Genomic DNA, 23,908 nt, shown 5'->3' with positions numbered 1-23,908 from the left:
CTTATTTGTACAGTATATTTTAAATATACTGTAAATTGTATCTGAAGATCTTTGTTTGAAGATATTTTCTTTCTAATGGGCAATGTTTTACACTTAAAGTAAAAAAAAGAAGAAAAAGGGAACATTTAATAATACTAAATCAAATATCATACAACTTATTTTCTTGCATAATAACCCTGTTGTATATGTATTTTATTTCAAACTTAATTTCATTTAAAGGAGCTGCTCTTTATTGCCTTTGATATGATGTAATGCATAATGTATAAAAACCAGACCTTTGAGTTGAAAACATTATTTCTTTCACTTTAACAGTTAGCTCTGCCCTCCAGGTAAAGATGTCCAACAAAGCCCCAAGTGAGGATGAAAAATTCCTCTACGTTGACAAGGACCTGCTGAACAGCCCTATGGTTCAGGCCGACTGGTCCGCAAAGAAGCTTGTGTGGATTCCGTCGGAGAAGCATGGCTTCGAAGCGGCCAGCATCAAGGAGGAGCACGGCGAGGAGGTGGTGGTGCAGCTGGCCGACAACAACAGAACTATGACCATCAGCAAAGACGACATCCAGAAGATGAACCCACCCAAGTTCAGCAAGGTGGAGGACATGGCGGAGCTCACCTGCCTGAATGAAGCCTCTGTGTTGCACAACCTGCGGGAGAGATACTTCTCTGGACTCATTTATGTGAGTATGGAGAAAATATGTATGACCATTTTAAATTAAAACGTAAATATGGACGAACTCTAAATTGAAGTATTTGCTCTCAGACGTATTCTGGCCTGTTCTGTGTGGTGGTCAACCCCTACAAGATGCTGCCCATCTACTCAGAGAAGATCATTGACATGTACAAAGGAAAGAAACGACATGAAGTCCCCCCACATATCTACTCCATCACCGACAACGCCTACAGAAACATGATGCAAGGTAAAATCTATACCAAATATATTGGTTCTTAACCCTTGTGTTATCTCAGGGTGTTTGTGGTTTTCCTTAAGTCACATTGACCCTGAGATGATACAAGGGTTAAACACTTTGCCCAGGTTTGACTCCATCACTTGAGAACCACTGACCAGGAAATGGATGTTTTGACTTGCATCGACACAGACATTTTGAAAAACAAACTAAAGGCACCAATTTCTAAAACAATTTTCTACTAAACCACTGGTAATGTTAGCATATATTTGTTGCTAAGTTGTCAAGCCTCTAGCAATCGTTTGTATCAACCCTCAATAAAAGTAAACAATACATTAAATTAAATTAAAATAATAAACAAGAACAATAACACATATTGGTTCCACGGCGCATGCTCACGTTTTATTTTAGTTATTTGTTTAGTTATTTGTTTGTATGCAAGTCATTTTTCTTTACACATTTATTTCAGACTGTAGTCTGGAAAAAAGCATATTTCCTTCTTCCCTGATCATGTAATAACCAACTATGGCAATGTTATTTAAATTTGTGCCATGTTTAAAAGCAAAAGAAGAAAGAAGAAGTAATGTATGAGTCTTTGCTCAGTCATGATGGTCGTTCTTTATCTTTGTTACAACACAATTACCACCCAATATGTCACAAGAAATAATATCTAGATGTATTCATATTGACAATAACGCCGGACGCATTTAACTGAGCAATTGTATATATTCTCTAAACATTAACTATAGTTTAAGACCTCCCTGTCACTTCCTGTCTGCCTCTGTCAAACACATTTTTTTTTTACCAGTTCAACAGTCAATGTTTTGTAAAGTTGACTACACACACTTGTTGGCAGGGAAGTGCTTACAGTAAATGACTAACCCTGCAGTGATATGACTTCGCTTTTGCTTGTTTCTCATGGAATCTGCTGTGTTTCGAGGGGGCTGTGCCCACTGGATTTCATGTTTGCGTGAGGATGATCTCTCAAAGGAGTTGACTTCTGAGGGAGATTGGGGGGTGGGGAGGGGGGGACTATTTCCTGTCCAAGCCTTTCTGAGTTTTTCTCAGACAGTTTTTCTGTTGTTGTTGGTGGCTGTTTTTAATGTAATACACAATGTCATGAAGCTTAATGCACTTTTTAATATTGAGGGAAACAACAGAAGATGTGTCTTGGTAACTGTTACTGACTTCATTAGTTTTTCATCTTGTCATAAATATGAAGGCTGGACAGCGGTGCACATACGGTTGTATGATTCCCATTGTAAGTAAGTAAGTAAGTCATTTTTATTTGTATAGCGCTTTTCCAGACCAATCGCTCTTCAAACATCTACAAATATCTTTTTAAGTTCAGAGTTTTCTTGCACAGCCCCAGTTGATGCTTCACTGAATCAGATCTGACAATCAGTGGAATCATGGGACTCCTTGGCAAGGATGTTTATGTCAAGTGTGTGAGTGGGAAAAGAGAGCGAGCCTATTTATTAGTGTTTTTTAAGAGGGAAACTATTTCTTCCAATGCAGCGTTGTGTGTATCTGAAAAGAGTTGTTTGTAATCAGTATGTAAACTGAGGAGAGTTAATGTGTTCTGTTGGTGTTCACTTTGCTGCAGAAACCATACACAACGTCTTTCTAACCCTATGTTCAGTTTACATGGCAGACATCTGTGTGTGTACATGTGTGCGACCGTGCGCGTGGTTTGTTGTATTTATCCTCGCATTTTCACCACCAACCCCATTTCTAAAGTTTCACCTTTCAAGGCATGAAGAAGAGAAGCTTTCTACTTTTTTAATGACTTCTACACAAAAACGCATTTGAAAAAAAAGAGCAGGCTTCACATTCACGATATCTCCCAAAATCATATTCACAGCATTCGTGCACGCTTCTCCAAAAGAAATCTCAAAATACTTACTCTCATTGTCAAAAAGAAGATACATTTATTTGTTTTATAAATGAAAAAAAATCTTTAACAGAGACATCTAAGGTTGTTATTGTTGTCTCATTAGTGGGTTTTCCCATGACGTGGAAGCTAATGCTACAAACCTTTGATTCCTTTATATAAACGATTAAGCTTTGTGACAGTTCCTCACACACTGATGACTGCAGGATGTTTTAAAACACCCTTCCTGAAACCTTGGCTGACCTCACTTTACCCCTTAGTTGTGCCTCACAACTTTGAAGTTCATGTGATTTGAAACCATGATGGTGAATTTTCTGCCAAAATGTTGCTCTTTCACCTCCATGGTGATGCTTCTTTCTTTTTTTTACCGATAAGCCATATACTTGGCTGATTGATCTCCAACTATGATTTCTTTCTCTGTCCCCACCGTTGATGCAATCCCCGACACACCTGACCCATATGAGTAAACTTTAGACTCAATCAATGTCAAGGTGGCGTTTCTACATTCCTTCATTTCATTGAGGAGAGGCGGTGTGTCACGGAGAGCTGGGATACATCAAAATGATGTGATGCATGTTTCGGTGAGCATCTTTAGTGGTCCTGGGTCAGTGGAGGAATTCTACAAATGCAATCTTAATCCATGTCTGACTTCCTTCTTGCTCTTCTGGTGCCTATTTAGGAAGTCAGATTTACACAAACAACCATACATGGACTTGTGCTGTTAATGCTATGAGTCATTGAGAAAGATCAGAATCAGATTTTACTGTAAGCTTGCACTTTAATTATCATATTGTTGGTCAGTGTTTCAGTGATGTATGTAGTTGATGGTATTCTTACTTGCACTCTTCTCTCATGTCTGTTTATCTTTAGTGTTCTGTCTCAGTTTTTGTCCCTGTTAAATGTTTTTTCTACTGCACTGCAAGTGAATTTCCTCGCTGTGGGGATCGATAAAGTCTAATCTTATCTAATCTAATTCCCTATTTCCATAGCAACAAACATGTAAAATAGCTACTTTTGTGCTGAATTTATCTATAATAGTAGAGAAGAAATGTATTTATTTCAACGTTGGTTGTCTTCACTATCCTTATCTCAAACCATTGTTCCTAACTAAAGTTTTATCTATCTATCTATCTATTTCATTTTGTCTCCAGACTTCTCCAGCTGAACCAAGCTGATGGCAGCTTCCCTTTCACTCTTCCTTTGCTCTTGTGTGCTTCATAAGCAAGTTTAATTATCAGCTATTGTAAATAAATCGAATGAATCTGCATTAAATTACTCTTGATCTGCCAAACCTTGCAATTCGACTGAACTTGTATATCCAAACTATCTTTTGTTTTCATTTTGTTTTTGCATTTTCCATAAAAGTACCCACAGTGCTTCAGTAAACCTTACTTAAAGTATCGTTAAAGTATGTATATGTATTGCCGGCTAGTTTTTCTACATTTAAATCCAACTTTATGTTCTTCTCCACAGATCGAGAGGATCAGTCCATCCTTTGCACGTGAGTGAATCTATGAAAACACTGTTGAAAATCTAATGAAGGATACACTTTTATGCATGTTCATCCATTAGGAGAGATCGCTAGAAAGTTCTTTATAAGAATGTAATGTGTTAATTCAGGTAAGATAAAAGCTTCAAATATATATTTGTGCAACACTTTATCCTCGGATCTCTAGAGAAAAATATCTTTTCAGCTAAACTCAAATCACAAGGTTGTGAAACAAGGCCAGCTAACTGCTAAAAAGGCTGAATGTCAAAAAGAGAATCTGTGGCGGAAGTCCAACTCAACATCAAAAGTGGGCTCTTGAGAATCAGTCCATTTTGTTTATTTTTTGGTCCCATAAAGTGACTTAGTTGTGCTTTGATAATTTCCTTATAAACTTAACAGTGAATAAGAATTGCAAGTGTCTATCTCAACTGATATTGGGATAGTTTTAAGGTCTGCAGTCAGATACTTATTTTTTGTTATGCATAAAAAGAATTAAGGTGTTCTATAATGGAATTTTGGTTTATCTAAACTCCAACTGAGCCCAACCGCAGTAGAAGCCATATATGGGAAAATGTCTGGTGTGCAGCGAGAGGAATGTCATATGTGTTTGTGCTAGCCCATGTGTGTGAGTTACCAGGACTTTAGTCTCAATTTACATGCTAAATGATTGAACCTAAGTTAGTAAAATCACTGCCTGCTCTTAGCAATATAAATGACTAGAAAAGTTGATCATCATTTTGAGTAAAAGAGGCTGAAAAAGAGTGAATTGAAGAATCAAAGATGCTTCATTCTTAATTGCGGACATTTCATCTCAGATCCTGCATTAATTTTAGACTTAAATGTACTCTTTATTGCTGCTCGGTCACCGTTCACATTTATAAATCACTGTTGGTTTCTTATTTCCTTTGTCAATAAATAGTCTTATTCTGGAGGATGAAGTTTGTTATTTTCACTGACACCGAGTATATTATCTTTGTGTAAAAAAAAGGAAAATCAACTGTGCTAAAGTGGCAGGATGTGACTTATAATTTCCATGTCTCTCTTCTGTTCATATTAAATTAAAATAAACTTTGTTTCACATCCATTTCCTCTCTAACATTTTTGAACGGGACCTTGGACAGTAACATTTTTTTTGTCCATAAAATATCAGCCAAGGTACTATTTTAAAGTGAATTTGTCATGCCCATAAATGTACCTTAATGTAGTCGACTATGCAAAGAGCAGGACATGCACTTTTACAGCTGTTCCAATTAGGAAAAAGTACCCAGTTTAGTTTACATCAGTCTAGCATCTGCCTAGACTCAGAGCAGGACAATGAAAAGGATTTCTTTCAGTCCTCCTGCCAAACACACACACATGGAGCATCGCATGCCTTTTAAGGAGCCATGCAGGAGTTCATCTGGTTAGTCTTCTGTTAGGGTTATTGCTGATGTCTGAATCACATTTATTATAAATAGTGACACAATTTAACCCATTAAAGTCTTGGGCAGGTTTTCATCTGGGTATTATACATAATGTAAAAACAACCTTTTTAGTTTAAACCTGTGTCAGTCAAGTGTCAATAATGATTTGTTCATTTGTTCTTCTATCCAAGAGGGGAGTCCGGTGCGGGCAAGACGGAGAACACCAAGAAGGTGATCCAGTACCTGGCTGTAGTAGCATCTTCACACAAAGGCAAAAAGGACAGCAGTGCAGTAAGTTTTATTCTGTCAAATAAAGAATCTGTGGGCTGTATTCCTCTCTCAGTCAGTCTTTGAGGATGAATTTTGAATAACCCTATATGTTCCTCCAAATAGCAACAACCAGGAACGCAATTTGCCTACGTGAGTAAAGGGGACTGCCTGGAGTGTTTTTTTTTGTGTGATCCATCCTTAGGTGATAAAAGTGCATGACAATAGAGTCACAGAGTTACTGAAGGTTTTTGCCTTCCTAGAGAGTAGATGCTAACGTGCGTCGTTTTCCAAGTCATTGAGAAATGAACTGCATGGTCATCGTGACGACATCCAGCTATCGACCAGATTTATGTTGATTCTTGTGTCATTCCCTGTGTTGTAAACACCTGCACCACATGAGAGGTGAGAGAATCTGCCTCCTCCTGTGGTGAACGGGTCACTCACAGTTTGACAAGCACAGTGTGAGCATGGTTATCTCCTCTCGTCTTCAAACACAAACCTTCTCCCGACGTTCACCACAACTTCACGACGTACTTTCTTTTCGTTTGAAGATACATTCAAACCGCTTTAGTGTGATTATATCGGATTAACAACCACCTTTTTGTGGGTTCTTTGAAGTGTTGCATGTCATTTACAACTTCTTGGACAAACGGACTCTGCAAATGAGCCTCGAACTGAACTTGAGTTTTCGATGGGAAAGTTTCTATAGTTCATTTCAAGTGGATTACTTGTTCAGATTCGTCTTCAGATTTTCTCTCTAGTTTGCTTTTCAATTTCTTCTTTTTCTGCGATCCACTTTTCCTTTTCTTTCATCTGCTTTATCTTCTCCAGCGTTTACCAAGAGCTGGACTCCTCTCTTCTCTGTCATCTCTGGTCCTCAAAAGCTGGTCTGTATCTGTCCTGATCTCTGCCCTCAGGAATGTTTTTACCTTGTGATTCCTGGTTTCACTCACCCTAAATGTGATGAGACATAAAAGTTTGCGACTTCGTCCTCGGTAGGTGTTTCTTGCAGAAAGTTTTGAAAGGTGATGTTGCAGATTCTTTTGATCAGGTGGATTAGTTCAGAGCACACAGACAGATTGTCAGCTTCACTTATTTGCACGCTGTTGACTTTTTGTGAATGTCTTCAAATACACAATGGTTACCGTAATATTCAGGGCTTGGATTTCTGAACATTTAAATCACATAAAACAGTGGTGTCAAACAACGTCAAGCAAAGGGCCATATTTTAGGCTCTAAACAAGTTACAGACCCTCATAATGTTTATTGTAATAATAAAAGTATATATATATTTAGCTATCAAAGGCTACATTTATCATTAAGATTCTGTTGGGGTCAAAATATACAAACAATTACTGGCTCAAAAGTATAAATGTCTAGCCTCAGGGGTGGGACATTTTATTTCTTTAAGAGCCAAAATAAGATGTAAAAAAGATTAACCAAAATCTATTTGTAATCCATTAATTAAAAAACTGATATAACAACATGTCAGAAACATGTTCTTCTAGGCTGATATCTTCTCTAACCTTGTGTGGGGGCACGTTTATACAGTCAACTTTGCTCATGTCAGTTCTAGTTTCTAATTCAGAAACAACTATTTTGTAGTTCTTGTGAGCCAGACTTGGTCCCCGGCCTTAGTTTGACATCTGTGTCTTAAGATTATATATCCAACTCCCACAAATAATGTTGCTCACACAGGAGCTCCAAGTTGACCCTCTTGCATTTTCATCGAAGATAGTAGTCTACATTTTATCGTCTATCATATAAGCTTCATTGTAACTCAACTGTCCATGTTTAACTTTATTCACCAGGGGGAGCTAGAGAAGCAGCTCCTGCAGGCCAACCCTATTCTGGAGGCTTTCGGAAATGCCAAAACGATCAAAAACGACAACTCTTCTCGCTTCGTAAGTACAAAAAATTTTCTCTGAATCGTTTCCTTTTCATTCAATTTTACTTCTTTCTTATCCGTCTCAGGGTAAATTTATCCGAATCAACTTTGATGTTACTGGATACATTGTTGGAGCAAACATTGAGACTTGTATCCTTCCATGTGAACTGGAACCTAAGTCCAGTTTAGGGTCTACCAAACTCAAAACACAGACTAAACTCAGCCACTGATGTGGCGAAACAAAGGTTGTCGGCTAAAGCAGAAGACGTGTTTGTATTCCTTAACACCTGAACGCTCTCAGACCTGCTGGAGAAGTCTCGCTGCATCCGACAAGCGAAGGTAGAACGAGCTTTTCACATCTTCTACTACATGATCGCTGGTGCACAGGACAAGCTGAGAGGTGAGCTCGTTCTTTGGAAATGGTTTGATGACACATCACTCACTGAACTGGGATTTCTCTCTTTACAGAGGACCTGCTTCTGGAGCCTTTCTCAAACTATCGCTTTCTGAGCGCCGGCAACGTCCAGATTACCGGGCAGCAAGACGATGAGCTGTATGAAGAGACCATGGAGGCCATGAAGATCATGGGCCTCACCGATGAGGAGCGAACAGGTACCAGATAAACATGTGGACCTGATGGCTGTGTGTTTGCAAGAATCTGGTGATACAATACATATCACAATACAGGGTCAACGATAAGATGTATAACCATTTACTGGGATACTAGTGGAACAACCATTTATTTATAGTATTATCCGAGTACTTGAGAACATGTTGTTCTAAGACAAAAAAGTGTCCCCTGAGTGAGAGGTTCTCCTGGCTTCTCTCCTTCTCCTATCTTTTATGCCTGCTCTCTGGGTAGTCATTTGATGTCATTAATCAAATATGAGTCGGTCAGCTGATAATGGATCAAGATTTACTAATGACACAACTACAATAATATGTATCCGTGACACCACACATAGTATAATCCTGTAAGCCTGGTAGGGGGGGCAAGGATTTTCGTACCAATACTTAATATAATATAATAAACATGTCAGCATTTATAACATTTATTTAATCACATTTTTGGCTTTTCATAAACGACAAAGAATTGCTTGGAAGTGTTTGTTTTATCAAGTGAGACTGTTTATGTTAAACTGCCGGACGGTGTTTTGTCTTCAGATATCCTGAAGGTTTGTTCCACAGTCATGCAACTAGGAAACATTGAGTTCAAGAAGGAGAGGAACCAGGAGCAGGCGACCATGCCAGACAACACGGGTAAGTGTCGTGATAATCTGCTTCCTGCTGGTCGGTCTCACATCCTAGTCTCTCTCCAGCTGCACAGAAGGTGTGTCACCTGCAGGGTATCAACGTGACAGACTTCACCCGCGCCATGCTCACTCCTCGGATTAAGGTGGGCAGAGAAGTTGTGCAGAAGGCTCAGACTAAGGAACAGGTAGGCGGCAACCGCACCTTTTTTCGTCTCGTCTTTCTGCCGACCTTGCGTCTTATCGAGATGTTTCCAGGCTGACTTCGCCACAGAAGCTCTTGCCAAAGCTGTGTTTGAGCGACTGTTCCGCTGGATCCTGGCCCGGGTCAACAAAGCCCTGGACAAGACCAAGCGCCAGGGGGCGTCGTTCTTGGGGATACTTGATATCGCTGGCTTTGAGATTTTTGAGGTATTCCAAGGTTGAACGCATTTGTGTTTTTAAAACTACAGAATGTGTGCGTGTCTCGCAGGACAATTCTTTTGAGCAGCTGTGCATCAACTACACCAACGAGAAGCTGCAGCAGCTCTTCAACCACACCATGTTCATCCTGGAGCAGGAGGAGTACCAGAGAGAGGGCATCGAGTGGAACTTCATCGACTTTGGCCTCGATCTGCAACCTTGCATTGAGCTCATCGAGAGGCCAGTGAGTGCATGAACTGTGGAAGTATACGAGTGCCAACAGAATATTGAATGATTACATTCATTTCAATACATTTCAAATCATTAAAACATGTTTTATTGACATTTCTATTAAGCTTTGCATAATATTTTTAATAATTCACTTTAATCATATTTATATTTAATGTTTGAATTTGTTTTTATTTTATATATATATATATATATATATATATATAATCTTTTTTTATTGATATTAAAATTTTGAATTAGTTGTTTTTTTAAAACAGATTAAAAAAAATTAGCAATTTTAAAATGAATGTGTTTTTGATTTGTTTGATATTCTTATTCCAATAATCCAAAATGGGCCAAATTTTTCATTGAATTGAAAAGCTAGAAATTAAAAATTATTGAGCTTGAGGTGAAAAACAATCCTTAGAATTAGAAAACTCTCAAACTTTATGTAAAATAATTCACGTTTGCACTACAACGCCAACATTTTATATTGAATTTAAAAGTTAACAAATATTTGATTCAGAAATTGCCTTTTTTTAAATTATTGGATTAAGAAAATCAAACTATATATATATATGTAAAATTGTTTTGGAAAATATTCAATTTTTAAAAGAAAATTCAACCTTTTAATATAAAAACTTTTACGTTTAATAAAAACTAAATTCAAACTTTCAATATAGTATTTTTTTATTTAATTATTCAAACAAGCAATTTAATGGTTTAAAAAATGAACAAGTTGGTTTAACTTTTTAAATTTAATATTCTGATATACTTCGAGAATGAGCCGTAAGAATCTGATCCCTTCACTGTACTTTTATTTATTTATGATTTCATTATTCACAGAACAACCCTCCTGGTATCCTCGCTCTGTTGGATGAAGAGTGTTGGTTCCCCAAAGCCACCGACATCTCATTCGTGGAGAAACTCATGAACACTCAAGGGACACACTGCAAATTTGCGAAGCCCAAACAGCTGAAATCCAAAACCGAGTTCTCCCTCCTTCATTACGCTGGGAAGGTCAGAGCACCTGTTTACTGGTTAACGGCCGTCTAAATTCAACTGTTGCTCTTATTGTAGGTGGATTACAACGCCACTGCCTGGCTGACAAAGAACATGGACCCTCTGAACGACAACGTCACATCGCTGCTGGGAAACTCCTCCAGCACCTTCGTACAAGAGCTCTGGAAGGATTGTAAGATTCCGCGAAAAGAACTACAGGGGTCTCTTAGTTTCAAGTTTGTTTTCTGCTCACAGTACTACATGTAGGACAAGAAATATATTGTAAGATGCGGTCAGGAAAAGCAAAGTTCCTTGTGTATGTCCACACTCTTTAAACAGTGGATTTATTAGAACAGCCGGTAAACTTCAACACAACCACAGAACTTGGTACTGGGCACTAATTATGCTGCCATCAAAATGGTGAACTCCCAGGATGCCTTTCTACACAATGTTCTGTTAAGTGGCAACTAAATGGCAGATACAATACTGTACTGAAATCATATGTCAGTGTTGCTATGTCAAGAGTCAACAATAGCTGTGATTGGTTAACTGGGTGGCAAAGCATTTTGGGATATTTTAGGACACTGTTACTGAGAAGGTTGTTGAGAGGGATGGCACCTCACAGGCAATATTTCATTTGCAAATTGAATAAATGAAAAATAATTAAACGGTCAATACTTCCCGGATCCGGATAAAACAAGAGACCAAAAGTTGATTTATCTTGTTCACACTTTTGCGTTAACATATGTTCGGGTATTTCAGCCGACAGAGTGGTGGGTCTAGACACACTAGCCAAGATGTCCGACACTTCGATGCCGAGTGGCTCAAAGACCAAGAAGGGAATGTTCCGAACTGTGAGTCAGCTCTACAAGGAGTCTCTGGCCAAACTCATGACCACGCTCCACAACACCCAGCCCAACTTTGTCAGGTGCATCATCCCCAACCACGAGAAGAGGGTAACGAATAGTAACAACGACATATTTCCTTCTTGATTCCAACATTTTAATTGTTCGATCAGGCAGGAAAGCTTGACGCTCACCTGGTCCTGGAACAGCTGCGGTGTAACGGAGTGCTGGAAGGGATCAGAATCTGCAGACAAGGATTTCCGAATCGAATCGTCTTCCAAGAGTTCCGTCAACGGTGAGTCACATGGCACCATTTGTTTCCCGGCCTTAGTTTAATCTACACCTCTGCACACAGATATGAGGTCCTGGCTGCCAATGCAATTCCTAAAGGATTCATGGATGGAAAACAAGCCTGTTGCCTCATGGTAGGTTCAATATAAGTCTTCAAACAATCCCCAATCTAACATTCTTTCAACCCTGGCATCTTAGATCAAGCATTTGGACCTGGACCCGAACCTCTACAGGATCGGACAGAGCAAAATCTTTTTCCGTACAGGAGTCCTGGCACAGCTGGAGGAGGAGAGAGACCTGAAGATCACCGTGATAATCATCGCCTTCCAGTCTCAGGTCCGAGGATTTCTGGCCAGGAAGTACGTACACAGACTTCATAATAATCATTTCAACCATTTAATAGCATTGAATTTATTTTGTAGGTCTAAGCAATAGTTTTGTAGGCACGGTTGTTATGATGGTATATCGGTGCCATCAGAATATTAACCTAACTAATATGTTGAATTAGTTTTTATTGACAAGTGAATTCAACAATGTATTTGTTGAAAGTTTCAATTTTCAACAAATACATATTTTCAAATAATTAATCTTAAAAATAAAAATCCAAATTTTTCTAAATGTTATTGCTTTTTTACACGTAGAGTTTAAATGCCATCGATTTTACCCTAAACTTAAAAGGATACGAAAGTATTTGGATAATTGATTTTAGAACGTTTTATTTATTTTTAGAATTTTAATATCAAACTATGTGTAAAAATATACTCATTCATTTTAATTCAATTAATAGGGAAAAAAGAGAAAAGTCAACCTTTCAAAGAAGAAGCTTGAAGGTTGATCAAGAGACTTTGCTCTGTAGTCCGCATGAAGCTGGACTCACTGGTGACGGTTGCAGAGAGGAGATCACTGGAGAAGCTACTTTCCATCATGGATGATGACAGTCATCCTCTGAACACTGTAATCAGTGAACTGAGAAGCAGATGGAGCACGAATGCTCCTTCCCAGATGCAACACTAATAGACTCAGGGACTCATTCATTCCTCGTGATATTAGACTGTTTAATTCTGAGTTTGGAGGCAGAAGTGGAGGAAAAGATGAGTCTATTCTATGTTAATCTTTGTATCCTTTGTCTTTGTTATTTTCTTTGATCTATGTTCTTAATCTTTAGACTTAGATTGTGTCATTTGCACTTTCTTTTTATAGAAACTTTGTTATTGTTCTTTATGACTCTTTCGTCTGTGTCGCTGTGTGCTGACTGAAAGAACAATTTCCCGAAGGCGACCTCCAGAGGGATCAATAAAGTTTTGTCTATCTATCTATGCTTGAAAAAAAATTAATGGTTGAAAAAAACATTTCAATAAAAGAATAATACGTCAACGCTTAACATTCTCAATCCGGTCATTCAATATTGTGATGTCACTGATTTACTTCCAGAAGTTGAGTCATGCAGGTTTCCTATGGTTGGTGAGTTGTCAATAAGACTCAACTTTGTTTTTGTTAATGTTGTTTCTAGAGCATTCAATAAGAGACAACAGCAGCTCACGGCCATGAAGGTGATTCAGAGGAACTGTGCTGCCTACCTCAAACTCAGGAACTGGCAGTGGTGGAGACTCTTCACCAAGGTCAGCACAAAAAAATGCACTGTTTAAATGAAAAAGTTATTGTCACATGTCTCTCTCTGTGACAGGTCAAGCCTCTGCTTCAAGTCACACGTCAAGAAGAAGAGATGAGCTTGAAGGACGATGAACTACAGAAGTCCAAAGAAATTGCAGTCAAGTTTGAATCTGAACTGAAAGAGATCACATTAAAACACACCTCGGTAAAAAGACAAAGATCCCTTTCTTGTTTTAGTCTAGAAAGTAATGATCGCAATGTTCCTCAGGTGTTGGAGGAGAGGAACGCCCTGCAGGAGCAGCTGCAGGCAGAGACGGAGCTCTATGCTGAGGCAGAGGAGATGAGGGTGCGATTGGCAGCTAAGAAGCAGGAGCTGGAAGAGATCCTGCACGAGATGGAGGCGAGGCTCGACGAGGAGGAGGAACGTGCTCAGACTCTTTTGGTGGACAAGAAGAAGATGCAACAACAAATGCAGGTCCAGATCACCTGCAGTTGTTAGTTCGAATCCCATTCCCCAGTTGTCCACAAACACATTTATTGTTCTCTTAAAGGAACTGGAGGAGCATCTGGAGGAAGAGGAAGATGCTCGTCAGAAGTTACAGCTGGAAAAAGTCACATGCGAGGGTAAAATCAAGAAGATGGAGGACGAGGTGCTGGTGATGGAGGACCATAACAACAAGCTGCTGAAGGTAATTGAAGGAAAACTCACTGAAGCTGGAAACTAAAAAAGATGTTTGTCTTTCAGGAGAGGAAGCAAATGGAAGAGAGGATTGCAGACTACAGCACCAACCTCGCGGAAGAGGAGGAGAAGTCCAAGAATCTCACGAAGCTCAAAAACAAACATGAATCTATGATCTCTGAGCTGGAAGGTGATCTTAATTCTCGCTGGTCGAATTATCATTTTGAACGATGCTGACTTCTTCATTTACTCGTCAGTCCGTCTGAAGAAAGAAGAAAAGGGTCGACAGGAGCTGGATAAGGCGAAGAGGAAGCTTGAAGCCGAGTCGAATGACCTTCAGGAGCAGATTGCAGACTTGCAGGCGCAGATTGCTGACCTCAAAGCACAGCTCGCCAAGAAGGAGGAGGAGCTACAGAACGCACTTGCCAGGTGAGTTCCGAGAGATTAGGGCAGAAATGTAGGATGTTTAAAGGTACTATCTCAATCCAAGATTTACTCCAGCTCTTGCTCGCTCTTGTTTCACAAGATAGATGCTACTGCAATGGATGGATGGATGGATGGATGGATGGATGGATGGATGGGTGGGTGGGTGGGTGGGTGGGTGGGTGGATGGATGGATGGGTGGGTGGGTGGAGGGATGGATGGATGGGTGGGTGGGTGGGTGGGTGGATGGATGGATGGATGGATGGGTGGGTGGGTGGAGGGATGGATGGATGGGTGGGTGGATGGATGGATGTCTCCTTTGGAAAATTGTTTTTCCAAATAGCAATACACAGCGAGACAGACGATAATTAATTAAAATAAAGAGAAGAACAAGAACAAAGAGAAATACAAAGAAAGTATAAGATAATACAATCTAACCTGTTTACACTCCTCTTATATATAATATGTTAATGCTCCTACTAAAATATATTAAAGATATGTTTGTTCTTTTAATCTGAGATTCAGAATTAAGATTCCAATCACAAGTTTGGGGGCAGGAGTGGAGTGAGAGTGTCTGGATGTTCTGTTCTATGTTAGTCTTTGTATCCTTTGTCTTTGTTGTTTTTCTTTGACCTGTGTTCTTTGTCTTTATCTTTAGACTTAGATTGTGTCATCTTGTTCTTTCTCTTTATGTTCTTCTTCTTATTTTATTTTTTATTTATTATTTTTTATTGTTTATGAAAAATTGCTGGCTATTGGAAAAAAACAATTTCCCGAAGGAGACCTCCTGAGGGATCAATAAAGTTTTACTTTACCTTACCTTACCTTACCTTAAATATGATCTGAAAAAACATGGGGTAATAAATGTTATATTATATCCTATTTTCCACACACTCTTTCTTTCGATATAGGAACTGTGATAAAAAAGTTAATTATTAGATTTAAAAGCAAAAAGTACATTAAAAATATTTTTAAATATACTTTGTTAAATATCTAATTGTTATTGTCGAAAAGCAGGAACTTTCTCAACCTTTTATCTGGATTTCAGATTAGAGGACGAGACGGCTCAAAAGAACAACGCTCTGAAGAAAATCAGGGAGCTGGAGGGACACATCTCCGACCTACAGGAAGATCTGGACTCAGAAAGAGCAGCCAGGAACAAAGCAGAGAAGATCAAACGGGACCTCGGAGAGGAGTTGGAGGCCCTCAAATCTGAGCTCGAGGACACTTTGGATACCACAGCGACACAACAGGAATTGAGGTGGGATAGGAGGCCACAAGCAATAAATGTTTATTGGTGTCGCCTGGATTATTGTCTGTAAATTGCAGAGCTAAACGTGAGCAAGAGGTGACGCTGCTGAAGAGAGCCATGGACGACGAGAACAGAACGCACGAGGCTCAGGTCCACGAGATGAGGCAGAAACACACACAGGCTGTGGAGGAGCTCACCGAGCAGCTGGAGCAGTCCAAACGAGTCAGTCAGAATTTCCTCCTGAAGGTTTTTTTATCCGGAATCAAGACGTTTCCTTCTTCGCCCAGGTGAAGTCCAACATCGAGAAGGCCAAACAAGCTCTGGAGAAGGAGACCTCAGAGCTCACCATGGAGGTGCGCTCGCTGGTGCAGGCCAAACAGGACGGGGAGCACAAGAGGAAGAAGTTGGAAGGACAGGTGAACGACCTGCAGTCCCGCCTCGGCGACAGCGACAAGCAGAAGGCTGAACTTGGAGAACGATGCTCCAAGATCACGGTACTGAACGGGACATCATGAGACAGTGAAGCGGCGAAATACAAAATACTAAAGATGTTCGGTGTCTGCAGGTGGAACTGGAGAGTGTGACCGTCCTACTAAACGAAGCTGAGGGAAAGAACATCAAGCTGAGCAAAGATGTTTCCAGTTTTAGCTCGCAGCTGCAGGACACACAGGTAACACATATATCATAACATGAATGAAAAACATTGAATATTAGTTCTTACTCATTTAGACCCCCTTGAACGACATGTGTATTGGCAATAATATGGCGACACATCATTATAATGGAAGAACAATACGATATGTTATATGTAAGATACATTGTGCTACTGCAATAATGAAGATATATTCGTAGTATTGTTCGAGTACTTGACTCTGACGTTGCTTTAGCGGCAAGAAGTTGAATTGCTACACAAAAAGGAACATACGTTGTGCATGTTAATTGTAAATAGAAAATGGAATTATATTATTTAATATAATTTTATATACAATTTATTGAAATAAAAACCATAAAAAACTTTGATGAAAAATAAAATATGCTTTAAAAGCCAAAAGGTTTTTTTTTTTAAGATAAAGTGCGGTTGACAACTACTTATATTTTTAACTCCCATATTTATGGAGACATCAGTTTTCCTCAAGGCAAGAGTTACATACTGAACTTAACTCCTGCAGGAGCTGCTGGCCGAGGAGACGCGTCAGAAGCTTCAGTTCTCCACCAAGCTGAGGCAGGCTGAAGACGATAAAAACAGTTTGCAAGAGCAGCTCGAGGAAGAGATGGAGGCCAAGAGAAATGTGGAAAGACACGTGTCCACCCTCAACATCCAGGTGAGGCAGAGGTTTGGTTTGTCTTTACTAATCTAACGTTGTCATTGATCCCCCGCAGCTCTCTGACTCGAAGAAGAAGCTGGACGAAATGTCAGGTAACGTTGAACTGCTGGAGGAAGGTAAGAAACGTCTTCAGAGAGATCTGGAAGCAGCCAACACCCAGTTTGAGGAGAAGGCTTCGGCCTACGATAAGCTGGAGAAGACCAAAAACCGTCTGCAACAGGAGCTGGAGGACACTCTGATGGATCTGGACAACCAGAGACAGATCGTCTCAAACCTGGAGAAGAAGCAAAAGAAGTTCGACCAGGTGTGATGAACGCCTAGCGTGAAGGTGGATTTGTTGTTTGACAGCAATTGGCTCTTTGCAGATGCTGGCTGAGGAAAAGAGCATCTCCAGCAAGTATGCAGACGAGAGGGACAGAGCAGAAGCTGAGGCAAGAGAGAAGGAGACCAAAGCTCTATCACTGGGTCGGGCACTGGAGGAGGCTCAGGATGGCCGGGAGGAGCTGGAGAGAGCCAACAAGGCGCTGAGGCTGGAGATGGAAGATCTGATCAGCTCCAAGGATGACGTGGGAAAGAACGTAGGTCCCTGTCCTGTCACTAGATCGTGTTCTAGTCGAGGTTGTTTTCAATGGTCAATCACGGCAGGTGCACGAGCTGGAGAAGTCCAAGCGAGGGCTGGCGGCTCAGGTGGACGAGATGAAAACGCAGCTGGAGGAACTGGAGGATGAGCTGCAGGCGGCCGAGGACGCCAAGCTGCGTCTGGAGGTCAACATGCAGGCTCTGAAGGCTCAGTTCGAGAGAGACCTGCAGGGGCGCGACGAGATGGGAGAGGAGAAGAAGAGGCAGCTCATCAAGCAGGTGCATTATTTTCCTGCTTTCATGTCAACAAGTGATGATAAGATCCGCTCAGACAGACAACAAAATCCTCTGGAGGTTATTTAGTTCTGAATAAAATATATTGCTTTCAAATATTAAAACACATTTTTATTGTTAGTAATGGATAATGTTACTGTAATAATAATAATAATAATAATAATCTCTATTTATATAGCGCCTTTCTAGACCAGGGTCACAATGACATGCACGGTAGAATAAAAAGCTTAACTCTTTTGGTGAAGCACACACACTATTGGGTTTCAAATTAATACTGGCAACACAAAGTTTGATACAAAAGTAAAAGAAAATGAAACTGTCAGAATGTAACAGTTTCTCACTAAAGAAAATAATTTGACCGAAAAAAATATTGACTAAAGGAAACACAAAGTTTGTTTGAATAGAGAATAAAGCTCCAAAATAATACTGACAACGCAACACATGACTTGTTACAATATAAATATAATACGCAGAGTAATACTGACAGAAAGTTAAACAACGCTTGTTACAAATAGGAGATTTGTCCCTGAAATAATACTGACAGAATGTTACACAAAGCCTGTTACAAAAGAATAACTGTTGCCCCAAAATAATACAGAACATAACACAAAGCTTTTAAAATAAAAAAGGAATAATTATACCAACATTTTATTGACAAAATGTAACACAGCACCTGTTACAAAAGATATAATTGTACCAAAATAATACTTGTTGAAATTAAGACAAATGCATTTCACGGTCTGCAGGTCCGTGAGTTGGAGACGGAGCTGGAGGACGAGCGCAAACAGAGGACCGTGGCTGCAGCAGCTAAGAAGAAGCTGGAGGGAGACATGAAGGATCTGGAGGGACAGATCGATACGGCCAACAAGGGACGAGATGAAGCCATCAAGCAGCTCCGCAAGCTGCAGGTCAGTTTGAGTTTCAACCCTCACACACACACACACGTGAAGATGTTGCACTCACAGCTGATGCTCTGCAGGCTCAGATGAAGGACTTCCAGAGGGAGCTTGAGGACGCACGAGCTGCACGAGAGGAGGTGCTGACCACTGCCAAGGAGAGCGAGAAGAAAGCCAAGGGTCTGGAGGCGGAGCTTATGCAGATACAGGAGGTAGATGTCTCCGAAAGAGACTCGACTCCGATCTTCTGACGGAGGTTGTTTTTTTTTAACATTCCAGGACCTCGCTGCATCTGAAAGAGCTCGTAAACAAGCGGAGGCGGAGAGAGACGAACTCTCAGAGGAGCTGGCCAGCAACACCTCCGGAAAGTGAGTGACCGCTCGTCTCCTGCTGGACAACATCATCACTCGCATGTGTTGCAGGTCCGCTCTGAGCGATGAAAAGCGACGCCTGGAGGCGAAGATCTCGCAGCTGGAGGAGGAGCTGGAGGAGGAGCAGAGCAACATGGAGATCATCAACGACAGACTGAGGAAGAGCACGCAGCAGGTGAGAGGAGCCGTGAAGAAGCCTGTGCAGGTCCATTTGTTTCTTCACTCATAAAAGATGCGACGAGTAGAAGTTGCTTAAGTTAATAAAAAGGTTCACACATTTGTTTGTTTATATTCATTTAGATATTTGTCTTCAGTTTTTTATTGAATATATTGTTTTTGATTAAAGCAACTTGATTTCATTGAAGCAAAAGACGTTTGACTAAACAACTAATTGACTGAAGTAACTGGGTTTTTTTTATTATGAAAGCAACGTGTTTATTTCAAGTGATAGTTCACCAAAACGTCATGAATTCACCCTCGTGTCGACTAAAGGTTGAGATTATCTTCAAAATAATCCCTTCCTTAAGGATAAGACAAAAATGTTTGTTCATTTTAATGTAGTGACAGGAGCTTAGTTGTCTTCATCTTAGTCCAAAAAGACACTTAAACATATTTTAAGATTGTTTATAGCATTACCTTAACATGTATTTATTTAAATCTTTATTTTGACAACAATTTTTTATTGAAAATATTTTAGATTTAAGCAACTTTTTTGATGGAATACTAAAGAAAAATAAATCCACCTTTGCTGATGTTGAAAAATTGTCCACCGCCCCCTACAGGTGGACCAGCTGAACAACGAGCTGCAGGCGGAGCGCAGCATCTCGCAGAAGAACGAGAGCGCCCGGCAGCAGATGGACCGTCAAAACAAAGAGCTGAAGGCCAAACTGCAGGAGATGGAGACCCAGGTCAAGTCCAAGTTCAAGTCCTCCATCACTGCCCTGGAGGCTAAAGTGGCTCAGCTGGAGGAGCAGCTGGAGCAGGAGAACAGGTAGGTGTCGCCCCGGTGCTCCTTGGATCCAGATCGTTCACGGAAGATCGATGTTCTTCCTCAGGGACAAGCAGGCCTCCGCCAAGAGCACTCGTCAGAAGGACAAGAAGCTGAAGGACCTGATGATGCAGGTGGAGGACGAGAGGAAGCAGGGGGAGCAGTACAAAGACCAGGTAACCACACAGACACGCATCTCTTGAGAAGATCAAACCTTCAGAGGGCATCGTCTGCTGGTTCCTCACCAGGCGGAGAAGTCCAACACCCGCATGAAGCAGCTGAAGAGGCAGCTGGAGGAGTCCGAGGAGGAGTCTCAGCGCGCCACGGCTGCACGCAGGAAGCTACAGCGAGAGCTGGATGAAGCCACCGAGGCCAACGAAGCCTTTAGTCGAGAGGTCAACTCCCTGAAGAGCAAACTGAGGTGAGAAAAGAGAAGCTGTGGACTCATGATCGCGAGGCAGGTTGTCGTCTTCAGGGCTTATAATTAGTGATGGTCTGATGAAGCTTCATGAAGCATGTAGTTTAGAGGTCAGTAGGTGGCGCCATCAGTTATGTTTCGTTAGAACGGTTGTTCAAAACAAAGGAAAAATAGTGCCGAGACTGCCACCTAGTGGACTCTGAACATAATGACACTGCTTCGTGAAGCTTCGTCAGGCCATCACTAGTTATAATGTCACCAGAGTGAGGAACACTAGGTTAATAATTACCCAAACATTCGGTGTTCATCTCTATTCCAGAGGCAACCCTGAACCCAGCGAGTGACACGGCAGGTACTTCGAGTTCGATCAAAAAATACTTTCATAAAAGATGAATTGGCTTTCATTTATAAAAAAAATGTTGCTTCAATAAAAGGAAATATTATCGATGAAAAAAAGTCGCCTCAATCCAAAAAATAAATTGAATTTACATATTTTAAAAAATATTATTGAGGCAACTTTCTTTTGGATTAATTGAAGCATTTTTTGTTCATGGAAGCCAACTTTTTTTTTATAGAAATGTTTCATTTTTTGGTTGAAGCAAATATTGGTTTGAAATCTTCTATTAATTATGGAAACTTTTTTATTGAAATATAAATAAATATATATATATATATATATATATATATATATATATATAAACATTATATATATATATATATATATATATATATATATATATATATATATATATATATAACATTCAGGTCAAAAGTTTGGACACACATAAAAATGTTTAAATTAATAAATAATAATAACAAAACTCCAATTAAACAAAAAAAGCATAATAATAAAAACTTAACAAAACCCTTTAGTTCGAAAAAGGTGTAGTATTAGTTAATTTCTTACCCCCTTTTTAAATATTTTTACACATATATATCCATACAAGAAATATATATAGATTAATATATCAACACTATACCATTTTCTTTCAATATATAAGCATATGCTAAATGGGTACATAATATACATTATTACTATCAGCATTGGTTCTCACATGTCCTCTTCCATATACTTGTTTATAATTGTACCTTTTTTAAAAATGATTTATATTTGTACTTTGTTTAATTTCTGTTCCACAAAGTCACTCCACAGCTCAATTAAACACGTTTTCATATTTAAACGAGAAAAGGGTGATTGAATCAGAAAGTATGTCCAAACTTTTGGCCTGTACTGCATTTATATATATTTGTAGAAGCTTTTTTTAATATGTTTTGATGGCTGAGACTGTTGAACATTTTGTTTGGGAGTGAAGCCTCACCTAAGCTTTACCTTCTAGTGCTTCACCCTCTTCATCCTGTCATTGCCACTGACAGAGAGAAATATGGTTCGTAATCCAGATTGAATCCGACAAAATTCAAACCATTGTGTGTATCCAGTGGCCATATTTGTCTCAGCGCTTCAAATTCATTTCCTGAACCAGGGGTCGAGTGTTGAGCGAGGCTGAGCCACGTATGAGGCGTTTGATTTATATCCGTGGATCGATGCACTCAAGTTATTTTTTATTCTAATAATTAGTTCTACATTTTTCTTCTGAGTCAAAGTGTCAGATCAACTTTTATTTTGTACAGTTCTTTGTTTTGGAGATTATTAGTTTGTTATTAGTTATTAAAAGTTATATTTTCATCCATCCATCACTTGTTATATCCTTACTTACAGTTTTTTATTATTCCTGATTAATTGCAATAGCATTTTGTATCCTATTTTTTCTATAAACTTAAGATTTTTTTGTTGTTGTTATTATATTATGGGGAAGTTAAATTTTCAGTACCTTCAGGTATTTTTGTCATTCTTATTTCAGTATATTTTCGTTTTTCCCAAGCTTCCCCATCAGAGCCATTTTTTCTTCTTCTTTCTTGATTTTTATTTCAGAATAATCAGTGGCCAGGTCCCCCTTTGTTTTAGGGTTTATTTTCTTACTTTCATTTGTTGTTTTTGGTAGTATGTATTACCTTTATTAAACTAACATTTAGAATGTCTTTTTTAATCAATATTTATTCCTATATATATATATATTTTTTTTTTTAATCCCTAAAATTTTGTAATGATATCGGTTTTTGCACCTTGTAAAATCCTTACTTACATTTTCATGTTTCGATTTATTTTCAGAGTTTTTTTTAATGTTTTTCTTGTATCTTTGTGATGTTCAATGTGTGAAATAATAATTTATACGCAACTGTCTAAAAAAGACTGATTAAACCCAAAAAAATATTTCTTCTGATGGGACCAAACAAAAACACGCACAAAAAAAGTCACCAGAAGTTTTTACAGCTTTGTAAAATTAGTGATGGTCTGGTGAAGCTTCATGAAACAGTGTCATGTTGTTTAGAGGTCAGTAGGTGGCGCCATCAGTTTAAAAAGGATGTTTCATTAGAACAGTTGTTCAAAACAAAGGATAAATAGTGCAAAAACCACCATCTAGTGGACTCTGAAAATAATGACACTGCTTCATGAAGCTTCATCAGACCAACACTAGTTAAAAACAAGTCTTGTTTGCGGCCACATCATTGGTTATTAGTAAAGTCTCCATGGACAGTGACATGTACGGTTGAGTCGCCCAGAATCCGTCAAGACAGAAACGTCGTCTGATATGGTCTTGTGTTGCAGACGTGGAAACGAGCCCTCCTTCACCAGCGCTCCTCGGCGAACAGGCGGAGGACGAAGGGTGGTGGAGGACGCCTCAGAGGAGGAGGCCGACTCCCAAAGCGACTTCAACGGGACCAGGTCCATGGATTAGCAGCTCAAGAGTTTCAGCCCGAGAAGCTTTTTTTTTTTTTTCTGGCTTGTTTTATCACCTCGTACACTGTTTTAACCGCACTGATGATTTGACAAGAGTGTCTATAAAAGGTGCCTCTAATTAACCAGCCTGCGAAGTCTCCACAGTGTTGATGTGTAAAGTGTTGCTACTGTCGCCTGTGACTGCTGTCTCGTGTTCCACCGCAGCACTGACCCGGACGTCACCCCGTCAGTGTCGCCTCGTTTACTCACATCCTCACCATCTATTACTTTGGAAGTCACGTAGTTCATCTACCGGCACCTTTTTTCTCTTTTTTTTTTTTAAACAAATATTTAGAGATGTTTTATACGAGTCACCCTTTGTATGTTGAAACACCTGCACAACCAATAAAAGATCAACCAAAGACCAAA

At 39.6% G+C, this 23,908-nt stretch overlaps 1 protein-coding gene across 4 annotated transcripts in view; it reads left to right on the top strand.

Moving 5' to 3' along the window:
• myh11a (myosin, heavy chain 11a, smooth muscle) overlaps positions 1-23,908 on the top strand; it is a 26,393-nt gene extending 2,485 nt beyond the window's left edge. Inside the window, exons 2-43 of one of the 4 annotated variants that reach the window (XM_087804575.1) lie at positions 330-677; positions 761-917; positions 4,273-4,300; positions 5,883-5,982; positions 6,085-6,111; positions 7,773-7,865; positions 7,936-7,999; positions 8,151-8,249; positions 8,318-8,461; positions 9,014-9,109; positions 9,169-9,287; positions 9,358-9,510; positions 9,572-9,745; positions 10,576-10,749; positions 10,810-10,924; positions 11,494-11,687; positions 11,750-11,871; positions 11,932-12,001; positions 12,066-12,226; positions 13,378-13,486; positions 13,552-13,683; positions 13,747-13,953; positions 14,030-14,167; positions 14,224-14,347; positions 14,415-14,586; positions 15,629-15,841; positions 15,910-16,054; positions 16,120-16,326; positions 16,398-16,502; positions 17,002-17,154; positions 17,213-17,461; positions 17,523-17,735; positions 17,803-18,015; positions 18,777-18,938; positions 19,010-19,138; positions 19,206-19,294; positions 19,349-19,472; positions 20,080-20,288; positions 20,353-20,461; positions 20,534-20,706; positions 21,023-21,055; positions 23,369-23,505. In XM_087804575.1, the coding sequence (XP_087660701.1) occupies positions 336-677; positions 761-917; positions 4,273-4,300; positions 5,883-5,982; positions 6,085-6,111; positions 7,773-7,865; positions 7,936-7,999; positions 8,151-8,249; positions 8,318-8,461; positions 9,014-9,109; positions 9,169-9,287; positions 9,358-9,510; positions 9,572-9,745; positions 10,576-10,749; positions 10,810-10,924; positions 11,494-11,687; positions 11,750-11,871; positions 11,932-12,001; positions 12,066-12,226; positions 13,378-13,486; positions 13,552-13,683; positions 13,747-13,953; positions 14,030-14,167; positions 14,224-14,347; positions 14,415-14,586; positions 15,629-15,841; positions 15,910-16,054; positions 16,120-16,326; positions 16,398-16,502; positions 17,002-17,154; positions 17,213-17,461; positions 17,523-17,735; positions 17,803-18,015; positions 18,777-18,938; positions 19,010-19,138; positions 19,206-19,294; positions 19,349-19,472; positions 20,080-20,288; positions 20,353-20,461; positions 20,534-20,706; positions 21,023-21,047 (5,832 nt within the window). In that variant the 5' untranslated portion in view covers positions 330-335 and the 3' untranslated portion in view covers positions 21,048-21,055; positions 23,369-23,505. Of the gene's footprint in view, positions 1-312; positions 678-760; positions 918-4,272; positions 4,301-5,882; positions 5,983-6,084; positions 6,112-7,772; positions 7,866-7,935; positions 8,000-8,150; positions 8,250-8,317; positions 8,462-9,013; positions 9,110-9,168; positions 9,288-9,357; positions 9,511-9,571; positions 9,746-10,575; positions 10,750-10,809; positions 10,925-11,493; positions 11,688-11,749; positions 11,872-11,931; positions 12,002-12,065; positions 12,227-13,377; positions 13,487-13,551; positions 13,684-13,746; positions 13,954-14,029; positions 14,168-14,223; positions 14,348-14,414; positions 14,587-15,628; positions 15,842-15,909; positions 16,055-16,119; positions 16,327-16,397; positions 16,503-17,001; positions 17,155-17,212; positions 17,462-17,522; positions 17,736-17,802; positions 18,016-18,776; positions 18,939-19,009; positions 19,139-19,205; positions 19,295-19,348; positions 19,473-20,079; positions 20,289-20,352; positions 20,462-20,533; positions 20,707-21,022; positions 21,056-23,368 lie in introns of all 4 variants that reach the window. The other 3 variants (XM_087804551.1, XM_087804560.1, XM_087804567.1) reach the window with 3 other exon arrangements.

This window comes from Callionymus lyra, chromosome 1 (assembly GCF_982586985.1).
Source record: "Callionymus lyra chromosome 1, fCalLyr1.hap1.1, whole genome shotgun sequence".
NCBI classification, from domain to species: domain Eukaryota; kingdom Metazoa; phylum Chordata; class Actinopteri; order Syngnathiformes; family Callionymidae; genus Callionymus; species Callionymus lyra.
Note: the sequence above shows the minus strand (reverse complement) of the source record. Positions and strands in the feature narration are given on the sequence as shown.